At 39.8% G+C, this 22828-nt stretch overlaps 1 protein-coding gene across 3 annotated transcripts in view; it reads left to right on the top strand.

Annotated features, from left to right (window-relative positions):
- Nucleotides 1–22036, top strand: part of bora (bora aurora kinase A activator) — a 33327-nt gene extending 11291 nt beyond the window's left edge. Inside the window, exons 5-13 of one of the 3 annotated variants that reach the window (XM_067985498.1) lie at nt 1026–1107; nt 2395–2463; nt 5394–5447; nt 10419–10648; nt 12126–12279; nt 14733–15274; nt 15516–15662; nt 17219–17411; nt 21196–22036. In XM_067985498.1, the coding sequence (XP_067841599.1) occupies nt 1026–1107; nt 2395–2463; nt 5394–5447; nt 10419–10648; nt 12126–12279; nt 14733–15274; nt 15516–15662; nt 17219–17411; nt 21196–21314 (1590 nt within the window). In that variant the 3' untranslated portion in view covers nt 21315–22036. Of the gene's footprint in view, nt 1–1025; nt 1108–2394; nt 2464–5390; nt 5448–10418; nt 10649–12125; nt 12280–14732; nt 15275–15515; nt 15663–17218; nt 17412–21195 lie in introns of all 3 variants that reach the window. The other 2 variants (XM_067985496.1, XM_067985499.1) reach the window with 2 other exon arrangements.
- Nucleotides 22037–22828: the final 792 nt, after the last annotated feature.

The raw sequence follows: 22828 nt of genomic DNA, 5'->3' as shown, positions 1-22828 counted from the left end.
CTTGGGCACATAGTTCAATTTTTAAAAAGTTTATTAATGCACACAAAATATAGATATCTGGGAGAAAATTACAAGGTTGTAAATGATTTTGGCAGATCTAAATAACCAGAGCACAATTTGCATTTTCAGTATTTTTTTTAAAACTGTGATTGAATTATTCAAGATACTGTAAGGAACCTCAACTTTTCTTATTGTTTATTTGACCACTTCAGGATGTTTCATAAGCATATTACCACTTGTGTTGACTGGGCTATCAGTCGGTTTTGTTCTGCAAAATGCTAGATAGGTATCGTTCTATATTTTTCATGGTCGATTGGCATTCCTAAAGGATTTCTCTGAACTCTGGTAATCCTGTCATGTCGACGATGGAGATCCCACCGTATTGTCTCTGGGGGTAGGGATTGGGAGATATCTTTGGCTAGTTTCTGCTAACTCTACTTCATACCATGGCACTGTAGCCAATGTAGAGATGGACTCATGAAGACTTCATGGTGGATAGACAAACCTCATGCATACATTGCATCATAGATACTGGTGTAGAGTTCAGTATTATTAGCAGAGTTAGTGAAGTGTTGTGGCTTTTTATTATTTTTGTACTGGAGGAGGTGTACATTAAAAGTTCTATAATCAAGTGGTTTGCCATATAAACTTTGTTACTGTTCCAGTTTTTTTTAATAAACCTGATTTAAAGTTTATAGTCTAAGTCACATGGTCTCTGTTTATATACTATCTGATAGCTAATCTCAGTAATATGGTATCTGCTTGTTCCTAGGCAATATGGCTATATCAGATATTGTGTGGATAATATCACACTTCATTTTGTAGAAGTAGGGGCTTACTTTATGGGAGTGGCCTTTTGCACAGCTAATGAGAGAAATATGTGGTGAAACCCTAAAATTATAACAATAAATTCAGGCAGTGATCCTATGCCATGTTGTAATATTACTTGAATCTTCACCTCAGGTTTAAGATTTCAGTATGAAATGTATCCTAATATTCTGTTTTATCTGACTTTTTATTTTTAGTTTTTCTTGAATAGTATCATTGTCCCTTCTCCTTGGACTCAAGCTGAGGGGAAACAAATTGCACAGTCCCATCGAGCCAAATGTGAGTTCTTTGAAAATAGCTGAGTTTTACTGATTCCTTTAATCTATAAATAACAAAATTCTTCTCAAATGGGACTCCTCCACAAGACTGTAACAGCTGTTGGTTCAAAGATGGGGATGTACATAGATAAGCCAGCTTACACTTCTCAACCAGTTAGTTTGCATGTCATTTATTCTCAGCTCAATATATTAGATTTAGTCAAAAATCAATAACTATGTAATCAACAAAAAATCCCTTTATGTTAGATACCTAGAATTGGATGTTAAGTTTGTTTAGTGGGAGGAGTTGTGGTCAGTATGCAAGATTAAAAAATGTTCAGGAAACTAAAATGTAAGCGATGCATAGACCAGTTTGATTCAGCACAGCAAGTTAGAGCTGTTTGGCAGTATTTGCCTCAATACAATTTAAGATGTAATTTCAGAGTTAGATAAACTAAAATATGTTCACTATTTATTTTCATTGCAACAGCAGAAACTTTATTTTATATTAATGAAAACTCTCAGAATTTTTTTTTGTTAAAAATCAATTATTTGGACTTCAACTCAGTTTTCCCACATAACATTTTCCTTTGAATTGGACCAAAGTTTGCTGAATCAGTTGCTATTTCATCTGATAATTCCTGAGGAGCCCTCCTATAAGCTGAGTGGATAAGGGTCATACAGACCAAGAAAGTCCCTAGTTTGACAAGTGTCCAAAGGCTAGGAAATGGAGGCAAAAATACTCACTGTTCCCATTCCTAATCACAACACAGTGACTCTTTAAGTTAGCTGTGTGTGTGTGGATGTTGGGTCAGGCTCATCTTTGCTTGTTTGTGTGTGTTTATATATGATGTGGAGATGCCGGTGATGGACTGGGGTTAACAATTGTAAACAATTATATACACACAGTCAAGTACCTTGTTGATACTGTCTAGGCTTACATGTGAAATACCTTGGGGCTGCTGGTGCTTTGGAGTTATTTCCCATTGTGAACTTAGTATGTTCAATGAAATTGGGTGGGGGGAGTGGTTGGAGGAGAGGAATATTCCTGAAATTCCTGTTTGTCAAGGTTGCGGCAGAGCCCCCCCAGTATATGTGTATGTGTGTGTTTGTTTTCTTATTGGCTGCTACCTTTTCCCATTCCCGTTGGTGTTGTTTCTCACTTGTGTATTCTGATGCCGTCAGCATCTTTAGGGAGATTTCCCTTTTTTTAAAAAAAATGATATTATGTTAAGAGCCTTAACGGAATGTAATCATGTATAAAGTGCATCTAAAGCATTTACATTTCTTTGTTTGCCCTTCCTTTCAGGTTCATCCTGGGATAGGGATTCTTCAGTTATGTCAAAAGAATCTGTTGTATTGCCTGGGAAGCATAATGGTTAGTAGTTGTCGTATAATAGCTGCATCAAGTTCTGCCATTCTATTGATTGCAATTTAGTGCTTTATTTGTTCTACTTTTGTCCAGAACAAGTGCCTGCCTGCAACTAAGAATTAATTTGTTCAGTGGACCTAAAGTGAATTTAAATCACATGACAAACAATTTACTTTACAAGACAACATAATCATAAGACACCATATTCCAAAAGTAAAATACTTGACCTCTATGTCTCTTATAGCTTTAATTTCTCACAAATTTCAATGCAATGACAATTAAGTAGCTGCTTCACACTGGCATACATTTTGCAAGCAGATATGACCTGGTGGTTATGTTAGGAGAGCACATAGGTGAACATCTTTATGGGAATAATGGAGGTTGCCATATTGTTTCTACAGGAGAATCGAAATCTGTAATTCAGTGCTACAAGTACTACTTGTACAGTATATGATGAAGTGAAATTGTAACAAAACTTCATCTTTGTACTTCATATTTTATTTGACCACAGTGTGTTTTTACTGTGTCCTTCCTGATATTTCCCTTGAAGAATTCGATCATTTAGCTGTAATACTGCATACTTACCCTTGACCTTAAAATAAGAATATTAGTTGTTTGAAGTCTTATTAATCATACATTGCACTGTGATAAGTGTTGTTATTACTTGTACCCAAATGATATTCCTTCATACACACATAAAATAGTAAACACTTAATGTATATGGAACTGAATTATCAGAAATGTAGAAGTGCAAACTTACCTGAACTGAAATCACATCAGATCATTGAAAGCTACAGGTCATTTAGTATTTTTCTCCACAGGAGCCACCTTGTCTAATGACAATCTCCTTCATGCTTCCTTTAATATTTCACTTTTTCAAGCAACTGTCTAATTCCCTTTTAAAAGAATTTTTGGACTCTGCTTCAACTATAGTTTGTGTTGGAAAATTCAACATTGTAACTACCCTCAAGAATTTTTTTCAATGTTCCCATTAATTCTTTGTTCTGTTAATTATTTCCCCCATTGATTCTCTCCTGGAGACCAGTGCTCTCTCCAAGCAGGTTATTAAATAACTGTCTAAATATATCACCTTTTTCTCATGAATATGGAAATTTGTGGAAAATTAATATTTTATAAATATAAGTTTAACCCCAGAAAATGTGCTTTTGGGGGTAGATTTTTAGAGCTTTTGTTTGCAATTTTCTGATGTGCACTCGTGACGTACGAGGTACATTACCAAAGGGGAGGATTTGAAGAATCTCTGCAATATAATTTGCCATCATTTGGTTTTGTATGATACTCCACACATCTTTAGCTAGTCTTAACTAAATTACTTCAGCCACATTAACACCTATTTGCACTGTCTACTACAGCGGCACGATCATGAATGTTACAACTGTTTCCAGCGCAGAAGGAGGCCATTGGGCCCGTTGTGTCTGTGCCCAATGGAACAATCCATTGCTGGAACAATCTAAACCTAATCCCACTGCCCTGCACTCTTCCTTTGCTGCAAATATCTGTTCACTTTTTCCTTAAAAGCTGGCAATGGTCTCTACCTCAATTACTCCCTATGATAATGCATTCCATGCTCCAATAGCTCTCTACATAAAATACATTTCCCCTAACCCCTCTCGCTCATTCTCTTGTTGACCATTTTAAATTGATAATCCCTCAGCACTGACTCCCCAAGCAGAGGAAGTTGTCTTTCTCTGTTCTACTTATCAAAATTCTTCATATTTTTAAATCTCCTCAACCGTTTTCTGCTCCATTGGAAATAGTTCCAGTATCTCAAGTCTCTCCTTATAACTAGTTTCTGATCCCTGGTATTGTCCTGATGAATCTGTGATTCACTCTCTGGCTTTGATGCCCTTTCCATAATGGGCTGCACAAAATTGCAAATGACACTCCAGCTGTGGCCTTGCCATTGCTGTGTACAAATTCAATATTACCCCCTTTCTCTTGGACAGTAAGTCCCTATCTCTAAAACCCAAAATGCTGTTGTTTTTTTTAAATGGCCATAAACACCGGCACTAGCAACAATGCATTTGCGCTCCTGGTTCTTTGTTCATCCAGACCCTTCAATATCCTTCCACTGAGTATGTACTCCCATTCCTCATTGTTCTTCCTAAAATGCATCACCTAATCACTTTTCGTTAATAAATTGCATATGTCACCCATCTGCTCATTCTGCTAATCTGCCTATGCCCTGTTCCATTCCAAATCCCTACTTTTGTGTTGTCATCAAATTTTGATAATGTGCTCCCTACACTCAAGTCCAAATCATCTAGTTATATAATATACTGAGAACAAAAGTGGACCTAACCATTGACTCTAGGGTGCCCCACTTCCAACTGTTCTCCAATCCGACCAACACAGACAATTGCACTTTGTTTCCTGTCCGTTAACCAACTTTTTATCCATGGTGCTACTTTTCCTTTTTATACCATATACCTGCACTTTTGTAGTGCGCCTCCTATGAGACACTTTATCAGATTCTTTGTGAAATATCTAGGTGCACAATATATATTACTTTCGCTTTAGCATACAGTAAGTCACTCCTTCACAAAACTATGTTAAATTTGGCAAACGTGAGTTTTTAACAAATCTATACTAGCTGTCCTCAAATATCCTATGCATCTCTAAATGCTCACTAATTTGATCTTGATTTATGGATGCTAAGAATTTTCCCACAACTTACATTAGACTAACTGGTCTATAGTTACCCAGTTTATCCTTTTTGAACAGCTAGTATAGTGACGACCCTCCAGTCTGCCGACACAATTACATACCAAAAGATGATTGAAAAAATATAATCTGAGCTTCTGCTATGTTTTAAATATGTAATGCAGATTAAGACACAATGATTTTGTTACTGTACATATGAGTTAAGTAGTTTAAGGAGATTTGTTCAATAACTTAGGTTTTTTTTGCAGCAGCTTGTCAGACCTTGTTGTCATTACCTGTGGACTTTGATCTAGAAAAAATAATAGGTAATGTATAAAGCATTATACGTGTTGTCTAAATGTGAAAACTGAAATGGACAAAATATTGATCATGCAATGGTTTAGGAGTGGTCTGTGCCGGTTCTCTCACTTCTTTTAAAAAAAAATCTGATTTAGTTATTGCTTGCGCTGTCTGGGTGGGGGATAGGACTGTCTGGAAAAGAAAAAGGCATTCACCCTATCTGGTCACCTTGTCATTTAGATCCATTTACAGCAGGGGTCTCAACTTGTGGTCCTAAGGCTAAAAGTAGCTGCTGAGGACTGGTGCTCTGGCTGTCAAGCCCAGGCAGCTTGGTCCTATTTCAACTTGTATTTCTTTTTTGTTTTTTCCTGTTTGAATTTTGTGGACTGGAGATTTGGAAACGGCTATTTTTAGCACTGTTGTTTCATTGGTGGACAAGTCGTAAAACAAAACTTCAAGACTTCAAATTTATGGGAACGTGGATTTAAACATTATATGTTGCTTTGAGGCTCCATAGTACAAAGGCATGTGACCCACAAAGACACATATTTGGACATCCCTTATGTACAGGACCTGCTTAGACTCATTATTTTTATTCTGTCTTGAGACAACGGTATTCTTATTAATTTCTGCAATTGTCCACTTATCTCCTTGCTTTTAATGCTTCAATAAGGGTTTTTATTTTGGTTAGTTGAGTGACACATATAAAAACTTCACTATGTTCTTAAGTCACCAAACCAAGCTGCTGATAAACCCACACAAGTCGAGCTTCTGCTTGCCCGATTATAGTGCGCACACTCTTCCCATAGGGGCACTCCCAATTACCTTATCCAGAGAGCTTAGGTGCTGGTTGGTAAGGAACAAGACTTATGGATCCCCAAGTATTTGCAAAAGTATTGCTGGAGTTGAATCAGCTAAATACACAGCATACTAGCACAGCACACTGGTAAGCTGTCAGCTGCTTGTCCAGTCAGGGGCATTGGGTTGAAGAGTTTCCTGGAGCCGAATGGTAAGATTCCCAGCTCCAGTGACAGTTTTACCCCTCTAGGATCCATTTGTAAGCTAGGCTGGCTGGTCAATCATCAACAGTACTTTTGAATAGTCCTAGACTTGCTTGGCTCAGGTATTGGATTACTGAGTCTGCCACAGCTTGACTTTGTTCTAAGTTTGCATCATCAGGTGTGTCATCTTTTTGGAACCATCTTGATCCCAAAGACATGCTGTTTACAAACACATTCCTCTTTTCCATCCCACCTCCCCAGGAGGATAGACACTGGTTGGTCATTTGACAATTGACGAGTCCACACTAGTCAAACAGCAACTACAAGTTTGTAGTTTCTTCTATTGGTAAACAATTTATACTAGTATCTTAACTTAAAATCGATGCGTCCATTTCTCTTCTCTTAATTGGGACAATCCATTACACGTCGCATTCATGCTACCAGTTTAGTTTACAACTTTAAGAACATATCTTCTCTCCTTTGTTGATTCCCTCATGAACAGATTCATCTCCCTTAGCACCATTGACTTTTTTTTAAGATGCTAACAATTTATTGTCTGTTAAAATTTTTTACAATGCTTATTATAAGCAGAGTAACCAAAATTGGGGACAATGCTCCCCAGTGCTTTGTTGAGTCAGTGTTGTCTCCTTGGAATAGTACCTTTATGGATCTACTTGCACTTCATAACAGTATCCTACTTGTCCTGATGGTTGCTGCCACATGACATTGTCAGTGTATATTTAACTGTTACACCTAAATCTTTCTGCTGCATTGTACAAATTGAGAGGATCTGAAAGAAATATTTGCTGATGTTAACACTGATGTGCATTTCCTTGCCTTTTTTTTAAAATGAAAGGCTCTTGCCATTCATCTGTCACAATATTAAATGTCTAGTTCATGGAATGCACAACTCCTGAACAACCTTGTGTTACCAACGCATTTAAAGATATTTGAAGTGGAACTTCTGTTATTAATAATGGAATTTTGGGCAGAATTCACACTGCAATTTCGTCAAGTGGTACTGGAGGTGCTAGGTATGACTATCGGTAATAAAAAAGGTTTTCATTGTGCAAATTTTAAAAGGCTAGTTTAATAATGGAAAATTTCTGTGCTAGGCCACAACTGCCAGAACCAACTGAAACGGATATTCACAGTCCAAAGACTGCAACATGATTGAGCTCTGAAACAGATTATATATACGGACAGGAATCATAGAACAATACAGTTCAGCAGGAGGCTGTTCGTCCCATTGTGCCTGTGCTGGCTCTTTGGTAGAGCTATCCAATTAGTTCTACTTGCCTGCTCTTCCCCCATAGCCCTGTAAATTTTTTCCCTTCAAGTATTTATCCAATTTCCTTTTGAAAGTCACTATTGAATCTGCTTCCACCACCCTTTCAAGTAGTGCATTCCAGATCCCAACAACTCCCTGCGTAATTTTTTTTTCATCGGGATCGTCTCTGTTTCTTTTGCCAATCATCTCACATCTGTGTCCTCTGGTTACTGACCCTTCTGCCATTGGAAACGGTTTCTCCTTATTTATTCTATAAAACCCTTCATGATTTTGAACACCTCTGTCAAATCTCCTCTTAACCTTCCCTCCTCTAAGGAGAACAACCCCAGCTTTCTCCAGTCTCTCCACATAACTGAAGTCCCTCATTCCTGGTACCATTCTAGTAAATATTTTCTGCATCTTCTCTAAGGTCTTCACATCCTTCCTAAAGTGTGGGGCCCAGAAGTGAACACAATACTCTAGCTGAGGCCTAGCCAGTGTTTTATAAAGGTTTAGCATAATTTCCTTGCTTTTGTATTCTATGCCTCTATTAATAAAGTCAAGGATCCCATATGCTATTTTAACAGCCTTCTCAACTTGTCCTGTCACCTTCAAAGATTTGTGTATGTGGACCCCAGGTCTCTCTGTTCCTGCACCCCATTAAAATTTTACCATTTAATTTATATTGCCTCTCTTCATTCTTTCCCTACCAAATTGTATCACTTTACAATTCTCTACATTTCATATGTCCTTTTCACCAGTCTGTATGTCCTCCTGAAGTCTGTTACTATCCTCCACATTGTTTACTATATTTCTGAGTTTTGTGTCATCTTCAGACTTTGAAATTATGATCTGTATACCCAAGTCCAGGTCATTAACATATATCAAAAAAGCAGTGGTCCTCATACCGATCCCTGGGGAACACCACTGTATACTTCCCTCCAGTCTGAAAAACAACCATTCACCACTACTCTTTGCTTTCTGTCCCTTAGCCAATTTCGTATCCATGCTATCACTGTCCCTTTAATCCCATTATCAAATGCCTTTTGAAAGTCCATATACGTAACATCAACCGCACTACCCTCATCAACCCTCTCCATTACATAGAATCAGAGAAAGGTTACAGCGTGAAAGGAGGCTATTCGGCCCATTGAGTCCGAGCCGGCTCTATGCAAGAGCAATCCAGCTAGTCTCACTCCCCCGCCCTAACCCGTAACCCTGCAATTTTCTTTTCGTTTCAAGTACTTATCCAGTTCCCTTTTGAAGGCCATGATTGAATCTGCCTCCACCATCCTCTCAGGCAGTGCATTCCAGATCCTAACCACTCGTTGTAAAAAAAAAAGTTTTTCCTCATGTCACCTTTGGTTCTTTTGCCAGTCACATTAAATCTATGCCCTCTGGTTCTTGACCCTTCTGCCAATGGGAACAGTTTCTCTCTATCTACTCTGTCTAGACCCTTCATGATTTTGAATACCTCTATCAAGTCTCTTCGCAACCTTCTCTGTTCCAAGGAGAACAACCCCAGCTTCTTCAGTCTAACCACATTACTAAAGTCCCTCATCCCTGGAATCATTCTAGTAAATCTCTTCTACACCCTCTCTAAGGCCTTCACATCTTTCCTGAAGTGTGGTGCCCAGAACTAGACACAATACTCCAGTTGTGGCTGAACCAGTGTCTAATGAAGGTTCAACATAACTTCCTTACTCTTGTACTCTGTGCCTCTGTTTATAAAGACCGGGATCTCGTATGCTTTTTTAATAGCTTTCTCAACTTGCCCTGCCACCTTCAACAATTTGTGCACATATACCCCCAGATCTCCCTGTTCCTGTACCCCTTTTAGAATTGTGCCCTCTAGTTTATATTGCCTCTCCTCATTCTACCGAAATGTATCACTTTGCATTTTTCTGCGTTAAATTTCATCTGCCACGGGTCCGCCCATGCCACAAGCCTGTCTGTCCTCTTAAAGTCTATCACTATCCTCCTCACTGTTTACTACCCTTTCAAGTTTTGTGTCATCTGTAAATTTTGAAATTATGAAGGAATATAGGTGTAAATCTTGCAAGTTAGTATTCCAGCCGTGGGATCTCACTCAATGGGACGGCAGACCAGATAACAAGATGCAGAAATCAATGTACCCAATTCAATATTCTGATCGTTGAAATTAATAATGAAAAATTAGGGTCATGAATTGGAAGCACTGACTTTTGCGCCTGATTTCCCCTTTCCATCAAGTGAGGCTTTATGCTGTGAATGCTAAATAATATTTTTTTAAAGGGGAGGAAAGTATTGGGGGAGTGCTTTATGTTCCAGCTAACTTGGATTTTTTTTAAAGTGACAAATCTATGGTGTCATGGTGACCATGAGTATGGTCTCCTCTTTTAGACTACTGCATTCCAAAAAAAAAGGGCTGCTTCTAAGCCTGCCAACCAGGAAACTAGGCTAGGAATACAAATTCCCAGCCTGTAATGTGGTTTCCCAGGATTGAGCAGTTCTTAGACCAGTCTGTAAATATAGCCATGGTGTTTGCAATGTAGCTGCTATAAGACACACATCGATGCTTACTGTGGCTGATGTCACTAGAATAGCCGAGGAGGGAGGGAAACCCTATTTGAGAGTCTGCATGGTGACGAAAGTATAACCCACTGCCACAAGCACTTTTCCTCCCCTTTCAACTGTGCTGTAAATTTTACTAATGTTACTCAAATCAAGTTTATTTCTGTGTTCAGGTGAATATTATAAATTGGATGATCCTGCTGACCAGTCCCATGAAAGCTTGAGTGCATCTTCACTTCGAAGGAAACTATTTATCGATGGTGAAAAAAGTTGCTCTGATAGCTCCTCCCTTCCTTCACCAGAGGAAAGTCCATGTGCGGGACCTATCCAATCCCAAGGAAATCTATGCTCATTGGAGTCTTCTCCAGTTCGATGTAGGAGCCCCACAAAAACTCCTAGTTCTGTAAGTATCGTATAAAGCTTCTAATATCATTTTTGGGACCCATACAGAAGATTATAAGGGCAAAGAGAATGTAGAATGTGCTGGGCTGCAGCTTGGTAAGATGTGGTTTTATGCCTCCAGTCCTCCACACAATGTTCCTGGCCTCAGCTCTGTCCATTGACTTCCAATAACACAGCTAAGTGCTTCACCACAAGGAAGAAGTGAAATAGGTAAACACAGGCTGTTTCCAAACGTTCCCTCTCACCAGCTAGTTATAGAGCAGCATTGACAAAGTTTTGACAGCATGTTGCCTGCCTCTCCCTCACTCAGGGACACTACATGGTACATGGCGATCGATTTTGTTTTTAAATATGTACATTGTCAGATCCATAAAAAATTGAAATTCTGCATTTACTATAATGGAATTGTTGAAAATGCTGGTGCCATGAACTAACTGTATTGAATTTAAAGTATTCTGTAGTCAGCTGAAGGCTGTTCCTTAATTTATCATTTTTAAATAAAAGTCAATCTATGGTGGATGATTGCCCTTTGGAAAAAAAAGGTGTGGAAAAAACCGTGTGGGAAAAAAAAGTTACTCTGTGCTATTGCTGCATTATTGACTGATGGTGGCAGCAGAAATTTTTTTTTGAGAAAAAGCCAATTTTTAAAAAAAAGCAACTTGGTGCCAAAATTACAAAACTAAAATTCAGTTTCACATTTTTGAGGACAAACTGAGCTTCACTCCGTTTTCACCAACTGCAAGTCTCTTGGTTTGATTAATGAATTATTATACACTTCCATATCTTCCGTATTTCAGTATCTTCTCTTCTGGTAAGATACAACAGGAAAAGCTTTTTTGGAGCAGGGGGTGAAAGGAAAGCCTGTAGAAAAGTGGTGTTAGGTATTTCATGCAATGAAAAATGAGCTGTATATGTATTTTTCCACTATAATGTGTGTTTAGTTAAAAACAAATCCACACTGAACTATATTACTGCACTGAAAAGCACTTCTGGATTGAACACAGGATTCATGTGAGGTCCCTCAGCAAACAGCCTGAAGTCAGAAAACGATAACTAAACTATCCATTGTTTATTTCAGTATTCAATCTTGTAAGATTTTTTTGGGGGGTGGGAGGGGTAGAGAAGAGAGATTTTGTATGAAAGTAGCTGACTCTGATTGTGTAAAACCTTTTGTCAAGGTAGGTAGCAGTTGAGGAGCCTTGTGTTTGTTTCTGTAGTTTAATAAAAGTTAATGTGTGCTCGTGAGAATCTTGTATTAAACTTGTTTGTTTACTAATTGAGTTTTTAATATTTTTAGATTTAGTTGTGCCTTTATAGTCTGCTCCATTTAGAATGGTGACCAGAACAGGAGATTCATAATGTGGTTCCATTTATTTCACTGCTATAATATTACTAAGAAAAGCACACTATACCAAAAAAAATGTTTGCATGCCACACAACACAATGTGGTAATGTAGATCCACCCTTGTCAATTTTAGGGGCAATTTTCATCAAGTCCCATCCAAGGTGCCGGAAGAGCATGCAGTTTAGGGAGCCTAACAAGCCCCATGTTTCCAGAGAAGTCTTCTCCTAATCCTGCATCACCACCTTTGTCTCCGATTGGACTTCAATTTGACAAAATACCAGTTTCAGGTTTGAACTTTTTATTGTTAAAACTCAAAAATGGTAGTCACTCTTTTTAATACAAGCAAACATTCTAAATGGAGAAATTTGAAATTAGTTCCTGAATACTACTTTCCCCTCTTTCTTGTACTTTGAGGTGGTCCTTCCTAAAACCATTCTTGCAGACCAGTGCTTATTTATAGCACTTGTTAATCTGTCATGAAGCAAGCCAGATTGCTATAACAGGCTGGTAAAACCCCTGAAAAGCTCATACATTCAAGTTCATTATTAAGGTGTTAGGCAATTTGGAACTATTGCTGTTACCATTAGTGCAGCAAAAGTAGAGTTATTTTTAGTTCCTTGCTTGCATATTTGGAAGAAAAATTAGAGGGTAAATTTTCATGACTCCACTCAGCACAAGCCTCGCTCAATGGAAGCATAAATTGAAAAATCTGGTGTGGAGGTTTGGGTACAATAGAAATTTTAAAACGTGTAGCTAACTACATTCTTTAAACATTAACCACTTGTTTGAATTTGTTACAGCTCAGTAACGCTCCATTATGCTTTGAGAACCACCTATCTTCCACTTAGCTTATAGAGTCATAGAGTTATACAGCACGGATAGAGGCCCTTCGGCCCATCGTGTCCGCGCCGGCCATCAGCCCTGTCTACTCTAATCCCATATTCCAGCATTTGGTCCGTAGCCTTGTATGCTATGGCATTTCAAGTGCTCATCCAAATGCTTCTTGAATGTCGTGAGGGTTCCTGCCTCCACAACCCTTTCAGACAGTGAGTTCCAGACTCCAACCACCCTCTGGGTGAAAAAGTTCTTTCTCAAATCCCCTCTAAACCTCCCGCCTTTTACCTTGAATCTATGTCCCCTTGTTATAGAACCCTCAACGAAGGGAAAAAGCTCCTTAGTATCCATCCTATCTGTGCCCCTTATAATTTTGTACACCTCAATCATGTCCCCCCTTAGCCTCCTCTGCTCCAAGGAAAACAAACCCAATCTTCCCAGTCTCTCTTCATAGCTGAAGCGCTCCAGCCCTGGTAACATCCTGGTGAATCTCCTCTGCACCCTCTCCAAAGCGATCACATCCTTCCTGTAGTGTGGCGACCAGAACTGCACACAGTACTCCAGCTGTGGCCTAACCAGTGTTTTATACAGCTCCATCATAACCTCCTTGCTCTTATATTCTATGCCTCGGCTAATAAAGGCAAGTATCCCATATGCCTTCTTTACCACCTTATCTACCTGTTCCGCCGCCTTCAGGGATCTGTGAACTTGCACACCAAGATCCCTCTGACCCTCTGTCTTGCCTAGGGTCCTCCCATTCATTGTGTATTCCCTTGCCTTGTTAGTCCCTCCAAAGTGCATCACCTCGCACTTTTCCGGGTTAAATTCCATTTGCCACTGTTCCGCCCATCTGACCAACCCATCTATATCGTCCTGCAGACTGAGGCTATCCTCCTCGCTATTTACCACCCTACCAATCTTTGTATCATCAGCGAACTTACTGATCATACCTTTTACATTCATATCCAAGTCATTAATGTAGACCACAAACAGCAAGGGACCCAGCACCGATCCCTGTGGTACCCCACTGGCCACAGGCTTCCAGTCACAAAAACAACCTTCAACCATCACCCTCTGCCTTCTGCCACTAAGCCAGTTTTGTATCCAAAGTGCCAAGGCACCCTGGATTCCATGGGCTCGTACCTTCTTGACCAGTCTCCACACGCCTAGTCACCCCCTCAAAAAATTCAATCAAATTAGTCAGACATGATCTTCCCTTGACAAAGCCATGTTGACTATCCCTGATTAATCCTTGCTTCTCCAAGTGGAGGCTAATTTTGTCCTTCAGAATTTTTTCCAATAATTTTCCTACCACTGATGTTAGGCTCACTGGCCTGTAGTTCCCCGGTTTTTCCCTACTCCCCTTCTTGAATAATGGTATTACATTAGCGGTTCTCCAGTCCTCTGGAACATCCCCTGTGGCCAGAGAGATTCTGAATATATGTGTCAGAGCCCCCGCAATCTCCTCCTTTGCCTCACACAGTAGCCTGGGATACATTTCGTCCGGGCCTGGGGATTTATCCATTTTTAGGCCTGCTAAAACCGCCAATACCTCCTCCCGCTCGATGTTAATATGTTCGAGTATATCACAGTCCCCCTGCCGTATTTCTATGTCTACATCGTCCTTCTCCATAGTGAAAACAGATGCAAAAAATTAATTTAGAACCCCTCCTACATCTGCCGGCTTCACACACAGATTGCCATTTTTGTCCCTAATGGGCCCTATTTTTTCCCTAGTCATCCTCTTACCCTTAATCCTCTTACCCTTAATCCTCTTACCCTTAATATTCTCTTTATAGTACCGGAGTAGAGTCTCCAAAATTTTCCCCCAATATTCACTGACCATTCTAATTGTTTATTTCGAAAAATCTATTCTTTGCATAACCTGTGCTTTTTTTTAATGCAGAAGAAAAGGACTTTACTTTCGTGTCTCCTGTTGCTCCTTCTGCAGCAAACTCAGATGGGATTTTTGACCACTGTACAGAATCCCCTTTTATAGAAGGATGTTCGCCTATTAAAATATGCCCTCCTATGAATCCCAGACTTTGTCACACTTCTCCTCATAAGTTTACTCTTCCGCATGACCACAAAAATGAGCAGAGAATCCATTCTCTATCACATGCTAACCCTGAAATGGATGCAGAGGTGTTCTCTTTATATCTGGAAGCAGATGGTAAAACAAATTGTATTACATCTCTCAGTCTCTCGGATGTCAACGAAAACATAATGGTGCTTCAAGATGGGAATGAGGATCATACTGTTGATATGGCAGACCTAGGAGCAACTGAAGGGGATGATAGCACATGGGTGAAGGAAACAGTAACCAATATTAGTATTCCAATGACTAGCTCGATGACTGGAATTACATTTAATGTTGAAAGCCCTCGCATGTATATGTCGCCTCTAGCAGAAAGCAGTGCTATTCCATTTGAGAGCATTAGTATGCAGGTAAGGATAATGTTTTGAGCAATTCTAACATAAGCTAATGCTCTAGTTGATTCTGAAGAACAGTCAATTTTTTTTGTGATTTTGCCTGAATAAAACCCAGATCCAATTATGCATGATGTAAAATAATAGATGGTTAGGTGTGCATTGTAAATGTGTATATATTATTGAATCGTTCAGTCTGAGTGTTAATGTACCTGTCATGCCTTATCTGTTGTTTGTATTGATTTTTTGTAATTAATAGGCTGATAGTGGATATAATACACAAACCACTTCTGCGAGTAGCATAATGGATGCTATTGGAACAGATAGCCAGCTTGATAAAGAGCATTTGGAACTGCAGACACTAGTTGGAACTTTACCTCAAAACAAGCTTGATGTAAAATCTAAGGTAATGTTGCTGTGTTTTTTTTATATAGAACCAATACACATGATCACTCAAAATGCTTACATTTTGGTTAAAGATGGAATTGAAAATAATATATAGGCATAGTACTATGCACGTTATGTATGCCAAAATATATTTTATGGTTAACATTTTTTATTTCATTAGGAAGGCAAAACAGTGGTAATGAACTTAAGTGAAGGTATTTACTGTTCTGTACTTTATTTTGATTTTACAGTAAAGTACAAATAAAGGTTGACTCGACAGCTACAATGTTAGAACTTTAGACCTGAAACCAGGAGAATAGAGTTTGAATTCCAGTCTCAAATTCGTTGCCCACATTTGTGCTTCTCCCTTTTTATTTGTAAAAGAGAAGAGTTATTGTGATTATGTTTAGTAATCTCAATTGGGTCATGGGGCAGGGGGAGGTGGAGAACAGTATTTAAATCTGACAGCCATTGTTGCAGTGCATTAGATCAACTTTATTTTGTTTGGCATTCTAACCAAGTGGTTCGGCCACCTCATCAGCCAGAATTGGAACATTTAGTTATTGTATCGGCACTCGCAGATCCCCGATAAAGTATATCAACACATTATCAAGTCCCCAACAGTTGCTTGTTTCCTATGGTGAGAAAAACTCAATGATAAACTAGGGTCCAAACAGAGAATAGCTAAGTGGGTAAGTGCACTTTACATTGTCACCATTTAATGGCTAGGGAGCCCAAGGAGCCAAGTAAAGATCATTTCATCCATTTTACAGCTGCTTTCTTTAACCCTTCATAGGGTTAGATGAAGTAGGGAGGGAGGAGGCTCGTGGGGATCATAAACACTGGGCCAAATGGCCTGTTTCTGTGCTGTACATTCTATGTAATTCCTGAACATCTCTCAATCAGGTGCAGATTGATAGCATTTGCAGGGCTACCACCTGGAATAACTCCCAATACTTTTTTTCTATACAAAACTCATCGGACCTGTGACTGCGTTTGGCAAAGCTGCCCTGGTGGATGATAAAAATATATTTCAGGGTTCACCCTCCTAAATTGTATTTCTTTGGCATGCTCCTACATGTGTTGAGAATGTGGAGTGGAAAAAAATATAGATTACTTATCTTGCAAGTGTCTTCTAATGAGCACCATGATCCCACACATCCATTCCAATAGGCCCTGCTGAATATTAAATCATCTAGGATTAGAAGAATATCCTGTAGTTGGTTGCTGAAGCTTATGTCAAAGTGCAGGCATGGTACATGACTTTTACAAGGAACGGCAAAAGTGAATTCCGTCAGTTAACGCCTTTGTGGCTAAGCATTGGTTCCTAGGGAATACATTAAAGGAGGCCAGCCTCCTGTGTTGTGTGAATGTTTGTTTGAAGAATGAAGCCAACCCTACCATGGTAGTTAATTTAGGATGTTGCATCTACAGGAGCCTATTTCTTCTGAATTATGCATTCACATGAAGGCCTATGTACCGTGTGTGAATCGACTTATCGATCTTATTGAAAAAAACTTTAGTTCTTACCAGAATTGACTTTTTTTTTTAAAATGTGCATTTCTCTAATTCCAGGATTTCCCTTGTTCGGAGTGTAAGGAGAACAAAGAAGTATTAGGAATGAACTCGCCTGCTAATTTAAATAAGCCTTTTCATATCAATAGGCTGCATTCAACACATGATGTGGCGCTCGGCCAGAACATCTGCTACCTCAATACTTGGAAAAACCCCTGTGAACAAGCACTGAATAGAATATTTAAAAAGAATGGTATGGATTCCTGATGGAGGCCATCTTGATAGCCTTATCATGTAAAGAGAATGAGAAATTGCAAAGTGCCGGTGTATAGTTATTAATGATCTGTTACTTAGCAACTAGGGAGATTGTACACTTGAGTCTGCATTCTGGAAAGTTATGCTTCCACAAAACACTGATTAATGTTGATCTGGAATCGAAGAGCGAGATGGTCTTACCTCTGTAAAACTTCATAATCAGAGATTTGCACATCATACTGCTTTTAAGGGAGAAATCTGTTTGATTCATAGAAATTTCAGCACAGGAGGCGGCCATTTAGCTCATCATGTCTGTGCTGGTGCTAGCTCCATGTCAAAACTACCGACTCTAAACTTATTTCTGTACTCTTTCCCCAGACTCTTGATATATTTCTTCATATTTATCTAATTCCCACTTAAATGTTGAGATTGACTTGGCTTCAATAGCCTCTAGTGGTAAAGTATTTCATATTCTAATGATCCTTTGTGTCACTTTTATGCTTCTATTACTAATGCTAAATATATATCCATTTATACCGAGTCACCACCAAATGCTTCCTGATCTTTTGCTAGAAGTGCAAGAGTATGCATAGTGGGTCAGGATAGAATCATATCAGTTGTAATGCCCCCTCTCCATCCCAATTGCTGAATAGTTTGCAATCACTCTTGAGTCAGCCATTTGAGCAAAGTAGCAGAGCGTGAACTGCATGTGGAATCATAACCAAGCAAGGCCTCAAAGCCTTCAGGAAAGTCTGGGGAGAGGGGCTGGGTGGGGGAAGAGTGGTATTGAGAGCTACTGCTATGATTTCATGCTCATGATGAGAAATTGTTCTGTCTGAGAGTATTTCATTTGGACCTCTTAATTATTTTTGCTGCATCTGAAGCCAAATTGACAGTCAGTTGTGGTTGTGCCTAAGAAATTGCAGTTATAGTTTCAATGAGCTTTGATACAGATTGTCTTTTGAGTTAGGGTTAAATACAATGATTTCCAACTTGGAAATCTTCTCACAAGATGCAGCCTAAAATATCAGTTTGAAGCTGATTCATTTTGTATTTTCATAGAATCTGGTTAAGTAGAGAATAGAGGGGTTTGGTTTCTCAACAGTAGCTATAGATTTTTAAGAATCACTAAATGATAATTTCTCACCACTACAAGTTGAGTTTTGAATGAGTGCATCGGTTAAGTAATGCAATTTATTTTGGGCCACTGAAGATTCAATATCCAATTCTTACATCATTCATTTTCATATACCACCCCTGGATGTAAATTGTTGCAAAACCAATTACCACTAAGGCTGTATTGTTAATATATGTGTTTTTATTTGTAATCTCTACATCAATGGGGGTGATTTTAGGAGGCAATTGAGGGTGGGGGGGGCTTCGAAAATTGCAGAAATTCCTTTCAGGTTTGGAAGCCGGCTCCAACCCGCCTACTTCTGAGTTTCCCAAGGGACCCACCTGTGTGCAAGCCGGCGACCCGAAAATGGAAGTCCCACCGGCAATTAAAGCCAGCGGGATGACAGTTAAAGAGCTAAATGTACCTCATTGAGGTACTTAAGGCACTTTACCTGTGACAGATTAAGTACTTAGAAAGATTTTTAACTTACCTGGGCGGCTTGCCCACCGCTTCTGACCAGTCGTGAAGGGCTGGATCAGGGAACAAGAAACTAAGTAAATTAAATAAAAAACCATAGCTGGAAGTGAACCTACCTTTGCACCCTGCACCAAAGTGAACCTACCTTTGCACCCTGCTCCGATGTCCCCTTCTTCACCCCCCAATCCTCCACCGATGTCCTTCCGATCTTCTCCTCTTCACCCCCCGATCTTCCACTCCCCCCTGCACCCCTGGTCTTACATTCCAGCGGTCTCTTTCCCACCCGCACCCCCCACCACACCTTGCGTTGTAGCTCTGATGTTGTAGCTCTGTCAATGAGGTGGGGAGTCTTAAGGGAGGGAAGTCAAGAGCATGAGGCCTAGCTGGCTGAAGACACAGCTGCCAATGGTGGTGCGAGGGTGGGGGTAGGGGGGACGGGGACGCAAGAGGCCAAAGTCAGAGCAACGGATAGTTGTCGGGGGTTAGAGGTTACCGGAGGAGGTTGCAGAGACAGAGAAGCAAGGCCATGAAATGATTTAATCAAGTATGAGAATTCTAAATGGAGGTGTGGGGCAGCCAGAAGCCAATGTAGGTCAGTAAGCAAAGGGATGATGTGTTAGTGAGACTTGGTGCAGGATAGGATATGGTCAGCAGAGTTTATGGAGTGTAGAGGACAGGAGGCCAGCCAGAAGAGCATTAAAATAAAGTTGAGGTGACAAAGGTCATGTCTGAAAATTTGAGCAGTAGATGGGCTGAGGCAGGCAATGTTACGGAAGTGGAAGTAGGCGGAATTTATGATGGAGAGTATAGGGGTTGGAACCGCAGCTCAGTGTCAAATATGATGCCAAGGTTATGAATAGTCTGGTTCAGCCTGAGACAGTGGCCAGGGAGGGGAATGGAATCGGTAGCACAGTTACGGAGTTTGTGACTGAGGCCACAGCTGATGGCTTCAGTCTTCCTTATAGTCTTACTGGAGGAAATTGCAACATATCCAGGATTGGATATCTGACATAGAGTCAGTGGAGGGGTTAAGAGAGGTGGACAGATATGTGGAAGATGAAGAGGAGGGGACCAAGGACAGATCCTTGGTGGACTCCAAAGGCGACAGTGCTGGGGTGGGAAGAGGAGCCACTGATGGAGATGCTCTGGCTGTGATTGGATAGGTAAGAATGGAACCAAACGAGGGCAGATCTGCTGAGTTGGACAACAGATGTGTTGAAGGAGGATGGTGTGGTTGACTATTTAAGGCTGTAGAGAGGACCAGGAGAAATAATGTAGCGCAGTCGCAGAGGATGTCATTTGTGACTTTGATTAGGGCCATTTCATTGCTGAGGCAGGGGTGGAAACCTGATTGGAGAGATTCAAACATGAAACCGTGGGAAAGATGGGCACAGATTTGGGAGACAGCAACACGTTGAAGGACTTGGGAGGAAAGGGAGGTTGCAGATGGGGCGATAGTTCGCAAGGATGGAGGGGTTGAGGTTGCATTTTTTTTTAAGGGGAGGTGATGACTATGGATGTGAAAGGGATGAGGCAATACCTATGGTGAGAGAACCATTTACAATGTCAGCTAGCATAGGGACCAGGAAGGGAAGTTGGGTGGTCAATAGTTTAGTAGGAATGGGGTCAAAGTGAGCAGGAGGTGGGTCTCACAGACGAGAGAATTAGGGGAGAAAGGAGAAAAACTAGAGACCACAGTTCAGTTAGGGCATGTGGAGAGCCTGAGGAGAGAGGTTTGGCTTAGTGGGCACGGGGAACGGCAGCAAAGGCAGTTAACAGATGGTCTCAATCTTAGTGACAATGAAGTCCTCAGAGGAAAAGTCTCTATTTGAACCATACAGACCAGGAAGATTTGCTTCAAGCTTGTTGATGTTAGCTGGTCTGAACTGGGACAGCAGTAAGGGTTCTAGAGTTGGCAGCAGTACCCATTAATTAAATATTGTACAGCGATCTCTGCTGAACGCGCACATGTGGATCGCAGATCAGGTTTGGCTGTGATTTACTGTTGAGGCTCACTCATGAATAATGGCCACTTGAGGTACTGGAGGGTGATTAGTACCTATAGAACCAAACCCTGGTAAGGGAGCAAGTTGCAGGAGGGGAAAATTGCTTCCTTTGAAACTGAAAGGTTAATGTGGGTTGGGGTAGTGAAACCAGTTTCCTCTAACTCTTTGTTCTTTCTTTGCAGTAAGATATTCTCCACCTCGGCTACACAATGAGAAGTCTTCTTGCTTTATAAGACAACCTCTTGAAATGACTGTGGAGGAACCTGAGCCCACTGGGGATAACTCTATGACTCTGTTTTAACTGAATCAAAGTGGCAGCAAAATCTAGTCTTAAAGGCTAGAATTTTTGTCTGTTGACTATGAATGGGTGTAAAATCCATCTGTAAATGGCACAATTGCTTGGGTCATTAGTAACCTGAAAATACCTAAACAGCCACTAGGATGAGTGGCAAAAAATCTTTATCAGCATTCTAAAAATGGTACTTACATGTAGTTAAAGAAATGCTATTTATAAAGTACCTGAATTTACTGATCAGTTGCTATGTTACCCATAAATCATGCATATAAAGCAGCAGCTCCAGTCTATGCATTGTTTTTTTTCATTCAAACTGATGCATAAGCAAATATCACAATCAGACTTTTGTCAACAATGTTCAATGCCCTGGCATGTATTGTAATTTAACCTAATAATTTTTATTATGTAAGTATATAGATAGAATTTATTAAGAATTTTTTAAAAAATCTAATCAGTGGCAGTTTACCATCTTTTCAAATGACTTGCCACCTGGCTTTATGTCTGGAAACATCTAAATCAGGATCTTGACACTCCCAAGAATTGTCAAATGGCGTTCTTGGATGGGCAGAAAAGCTGGTACAATCAAGTTTAAATTTGAAATGAAAAATATGCTCTTAAAATATTCTGTTATCAATAGTTAAATATATTTGAAAATAGCAAAAATGTAATGTTTACATTTTGGACCTAATGGTCTAGTAGCAATATTTTATACTCAAATGGAACTACATGTGCTTTTTAAAGTCAAAATCTTTAATAAAAAATGTTTCTAAATCCTGTGTTTTTAAACTTTTTGGTCCATGCACTAGAATATATAATTTGTGCATACTACAACATATGTACATTTCAAAATTTATGTAAATGCATATAGGATAGTTGTAGTAATGGCTCATTTATTCCGCCATGCCACTGCTGAAATTTTAAGTGGTTTACAGAAAGAAACAACTTTGTGTCCAGGGTTAGGGAGGTTGGTTGATATTTGGATTGGAGCCCTTTGGTCAGAGCACAGGTTCTGCGCCAATAGTTTGGATTTGTTCTTTTTCTCTTATGGTTGGCAAATCCAGTGTTTCACTTTTAATTTCGAGCTGCAGCTTTTTTTCCTTTTTCTCACTTTGTGTTTATGAACCTCTTCTGTGTGTCTTCTCCCCCTCTTGGTCCATGTGCATATTATTTTGCCATTTCTATAAGGGCCAATTACCTGATCTGTAATTTTAGCAGGAATCCTGGAGTAACCACCGTTTTCAGCTATTGTTCAACAGGGTTCCAATGATCTCCCACCAGAGAACACCTGCGGAAATTCCAGGCGTCCATTCCCTTGGGGTGAAGTATCTTCATTAAAAAGTGACTAGAAATAACTAGTTCAGGGGTGTGCAACGTTTTGGTGCGGGGGCTAGAGCCACATGATCCAACGAGAGATGGTTGCTTATCACGCAAAATCCTAGGCCCTGTGTATAAGAATCCAACCCCATATGCAAAAAGAACAAGCCCTGCTATTAAGTTTTAAAAAAAATCTCCCCACCCTG

This window comes from Heptranchias perlo, chromosome 6, assembly GCF_035084215.1.
Source record: "Heptranchias perlo isolate sHepPer1 chromosome 6, sHepPer1.hap1, whole genome shotgun sequence".
NCBI lineage: Eukaryota > Metazoa > Chordata > Chondrichthyes > Hexanchiformes > Hexanchidae > Heptranchias > Heptranchias perlo.
The sequence above is the reverse complement of the archived record's forward strand: the minus strand, read 5'-3'. Positions and strand labels throughout refer to the sequence as shown.